The 4,275-nt window shown below is 39.7% G+C and overlaps 1 protein-coding gene across 1 annotated transcript in view; it reads right to left on the bottom strand.

Moving 5' to 3' along the window:
- LOC107727350 (exostosin-1) overlaps positions 1 to 4,275 on the bottom strand; it is a 333,036-nt gene that overhangs the window by 80,982 nt on the left and 247,779 nt on the right. The window contains exon 4 of the mRNA XM_016537193.1: positions 2,303 to 2,422. Coding sequence (XP_016392679.1) covers positions 2,303 to 2,422 — 120 coding nt within the window. The remainder of the gene's footprint in view (positions 1 to 2,302; positions 2,423 to 4,275) is intronic.

Below are 4,275 nucleotides of genomic sequence, written 5' to 3'. Positions count from 1 at the left end.
GTCTTGGTGGAATAGATCTGCTACGCTGCTGCTGCTGCTGCGGCAGAGCAAGTACCGAGACTTGCTACTGCCAATACATCCACAACATGCTGCTGTGAGCATGTAAGAAATATTGCTGCTGCAAATATAACATACATGAAATAACCCCCCATATAGCATACATGAATCACCTTGTAGCAGATCTATACAGGTGGAGCTGGGGAAGGTGGAGGGTTTCTGAAGCAAGCTGCAACTGCTACGGCAAGCACTAGTCATATATTTGAATGTTGAGCATTGAGCTCATTGGCTACCGATACAGGAGTAAACCAATCAGCTGTGCCATGTGATAATGATGTCATTAGGTCAGATTGAGTTAGACCTATCGGACTGTACCATCTAGAGTTTCATGCCAGAACTCTGTATTTACTGAGAAAAATGGTGATATATCAAATTTTAAAAGGGGGTAAAATGTAAATTAATAAATCAATTACAAATGAGCATTTTTAAGCATTACATTTAACTTAATTTTAATAATTGTTTATGTTAAATTATGATTAAGTTAAATAAATCATTTTAAATACATATTGCAAATAGATATACAAAAGCAACTGGCCAACGCTTTTTAAAAGCAATTTAAAAGATGCATTTAAAAATGATTTATTATTTATTGTTACATTATAAACATGAATAAATTAAACTTTTACATACAGTAAGTTTATTTATAATATAATCTGGAAAGTGATATTTATTTACATTTTTTAAATTTTTTAATTCATATGTTTATAATCATCATGAAGAATCATTTCTTAATTTAATTTAATTTAATTTTCTTAATTTGATTAAAGTGGCACTCCTGGGCCTCAATAGCCAGGAGCATGAAACAAACCAAAATTTCAATTCAATCTGATGTAATGTTAATATTTTTTTCATAGTAATTTTAAGGCATTTTTGTAAATTACAATTTAAAGACAGCTTTGATCCTGTTTTGTGTAAAATTTGGGTTTTAAAGCAAAACCAGTTGAGTCCCGCTGCTTTACTGTACACAGAAACAGATACCGCTGTAAAACACTGTACTGATCACTGTGGTGATATTGGTGAAGTTGGTGAAGCTCCTCTGTCTGCTTTCTGAACACATTTATAGGCAGTCATATTTCTGGCAGTGACGTCTGGCAGTTGTCAGTCTGGTCCTGTTATTAAAAGACTTGTCCAACACCTTCCTGAGATGAAGAGATACAGCAACCCAGCACAAAGTTTCTATTCCATCTAGCTGACCAAGGCTGGCCTGTACCCCGGCAGAAACTTCTCAAAGAGACATGTGAGGGAATGTTTGTGTAAATCCATCTGCATTTTTATGTGTTGGAGAGGTCTGGAAAAGACCAAGTGCGTTTGATCATGGCAGGTATCATCTTCTTATGTGTGACAGCAACTCATGATGAAAGCTTTTGCAGAAAATAGAAGATGTCAGAGAGGGAGAGAGATGGAGAGAACAAGAAATGAGTGAGTGTGAGAGAGAGATAGAGACAAAACAAAGCATATGTCAAGAAAAAGACACATGATCAGCATTAACTATTACAACTAAATTACCTATATGGACTATATATGATGAAGGACGATACTGAGATCCGGCAGGATTTTATGGAAGAGGTGTGGAGCCAATTAAATTAGAAAATACAGTAGAAAGTGATAGAACATGAAAAAGTAATATTTAAAAATGTCAGTGTGCAATGTCATTTTTAAGACTTTTTTTTACATTTATATGATAAACAGTTTTGATACTACATGTCTGTTAGGTCACCATATGGCTTAACTTTAGAACTTTAAGTGGAACTATAACCATAAAAATGTAAAAATCAGAGAGAATAGCTCAAAACAAATACAACTATGAGAAACAATATCGTTGGAACGATTGTCAGAGTGATTCTTTTCCAGCCAATCAAAATCCTTCCTACGTTAAAGTGTGCACTGCAATTATGCTCACATAATGAAAGTGCACACATAAAAATAACATTATTGCCTTCTGGTGTGAACACAAATGTAGTTATTATCCTTTATGTTTTGTGTGTGAACAGGCCTTATTTCACACAAAAACTAAACTTGTTTTGTGAAAATCATAATTTTTTATGTTTTTTGATTGACATGAGAGTGAGTAAATGATGATGGTGTTTTCATTTAATGTCATTTTGGGTGAACTATCCCTTTAAGTGCCAAAAAAAAAAAAAACCTAAATGACATCAAGCAGCTGGCAGTCCCTCATTCACACATTTCCCCCAGTATGACTCATTTGTACGCAGCGCATCTCTCTCTGCTTTAAGTGCGGACTAACCTCTAATGTGGTTAAGACTATCTTTGTGACGGAGGAGAAGTAGGCATCCCACAGGAACTGAGTCTGCTGCCGCAGTGCCAGGATTCTGTCTGAACCCACAGACCTGGTTATAGATGGAACCTGAGAGAGAGAGAGAGAGAGATTCAGTGGTTATTAGCAGTTTGTTCAACAGTCCAACCTTTGAGCTTTCTCTAATTCAACCTAACTTAGTATTGAGTTGTCCACTATTTTCTTAATGTGTTTAGTCTTTTATCAAGATTATACAAGCAATGCAGGAGTTGGACTCTCCCAATAGTTTTTATCTGTCCTGTGTTTCAATAACATCTTCAATTACACCGTGACAGATTAATAAAACAATCCCATCTGAAATATGACAGACAAACTGTTAATGTAGTGCATACTACCATATTTTCATTTGTGTGCTTTAAAGTTGCCTACAGGTCCTACACAATTGAGTTTAAGCCTCACAGTCATGACATTTTCTCAGTTCTCTCCAGAATAAAAGTGCTTATACAGCTTCGAAACTGTGGTGGCATTTGAACACTAATATGTCAAAGAGATGGAACACAAAACAACCATTAATAAACTTCACATATTAAAAGAAATGCAACAAAACTTTTCCATGTCATACACAAAAGGTTTTCAAACTAAGGTTCTGGGACTACATGGGGCTTTAAAATTGTTTAACACGACATATTTTAACATATCAACCAAATTTTTATATTATTAAATTTTTCTTTCTTTCTGGTCAGAAACCATGACAAATTATTATTTTTAAACAGTATAAGTAATAAAATAACAAATCTTTTTTTTTCATTTGTTCTATTATTATTATTACATTTTTATTTAACATGGACATCACAGTTCCCTTTCAGTCGGTCACTCTCGACATCACGTCGGATGACCGACAAATTGGGATCTCGCTTAGAGAGACCAATCTACTTCGAATGTAAACTAAACGAGCCAATGCACATTGGCATGCGATTATTGCATCCAGCTGCCGCTGATCACAGCGTGAGTATAAGTAGGCAGCAGATGCAGCGCATATTCAGCTTTTCGCTTCGGAGCCGAGCGATCACATCGTTCTGCTCCTGACTACTCTACTGAGAGAAGAAGACTGAACGAGTTCAGCGTTCGGAGAGCTCTTCATGTTGGCGGTACGGCGCTTCAGCGGTGGTGGTTTCCAGTGTCGAGTGGGTTGCACACATCAGGCTGCACTACCCACTGTTTGTGTTGCAGATGATCATCTCCCCTATGCGCTTCAGCACGCTAAAAGAGCTTTTTCCCCTAAAAGAGCAATTTCGGGTGCGTCTTTTTAAAGACGACGTTGCGTGGCAAACTTGACGTTACGTCTTTGTAAAGACGATGTGGGTCTTGCTATAGACAACGTATCACCCGAGCGTTTCTGGATGCGGTCGTTACCTGGCGCTGGGTGATGGTCACGATCGCTGCCTCACGTGCCTGGGCATGTAGCACGCTGAGGTGGCGTTTGTGGATGAGTCATCTTCTCATTGCGGGAAGATGATCATCTCGGAGTCGCGGGCCAAGCTCCGTTTCCTCAAGGGGCGGAGTTCCGTTGCCTCTGCCTTGATCTAGTTCTCCTCTTGGCGGCAGCCAGGGGGGGCTACTTCAGGCAGTAGCGCGGGCGGTCTGAGGCACTCCGCAGCCAGTTGAGCTGCCAATGGAACGTGCTGAGCCCTCTACAAGGAGCGTACCAGCAGTATCCTTTGGAGCTCCTCCCGACGACCGGATGTCGATCGCTGCATCGGAGGGTGAGCCGGAGCTTTCTGGAGAGGAAGATTCGGCTGCGCTGCTCTCCTCCGGGACTGTAGCAATGCCTGAATCGGATCCAGAAATAATGGCTATGCTTTCCCGGGCCGCCGTAGGGGTAGGGCTCGAGTGGAGACTTCCACCGTGTCCCGAGCCCTCAAAGTTGGATGATTGGTTCTTCGGGGTGGTCCGCGCTGGTTCTC

Source organism: Sinocyclocheilus rhinocerous, unplaced genomic scaffold (assembly GCF_001515625.1).
Source record: "Sinocyclocheilus rhinocerous isolate Xijiao unplaced genomic scaffold, SAMN03320098_v1.1 scaffold156, whole genome shotgun sequence".
NCBI classification, from domain to species: domain Eukaryota; kingdom Metazoa; phylum Chordata; class Actinopteri; order Cypriniformes; family Cyprinidae; genus Sinocyclocheilus; species Sinocyclocheilus rhinocerous.
The sequence above is the reverse complement of the archived record's forward strand: the minus strand, read 5'-3'. Positions and strand labels throughout refer to the sequence as shown.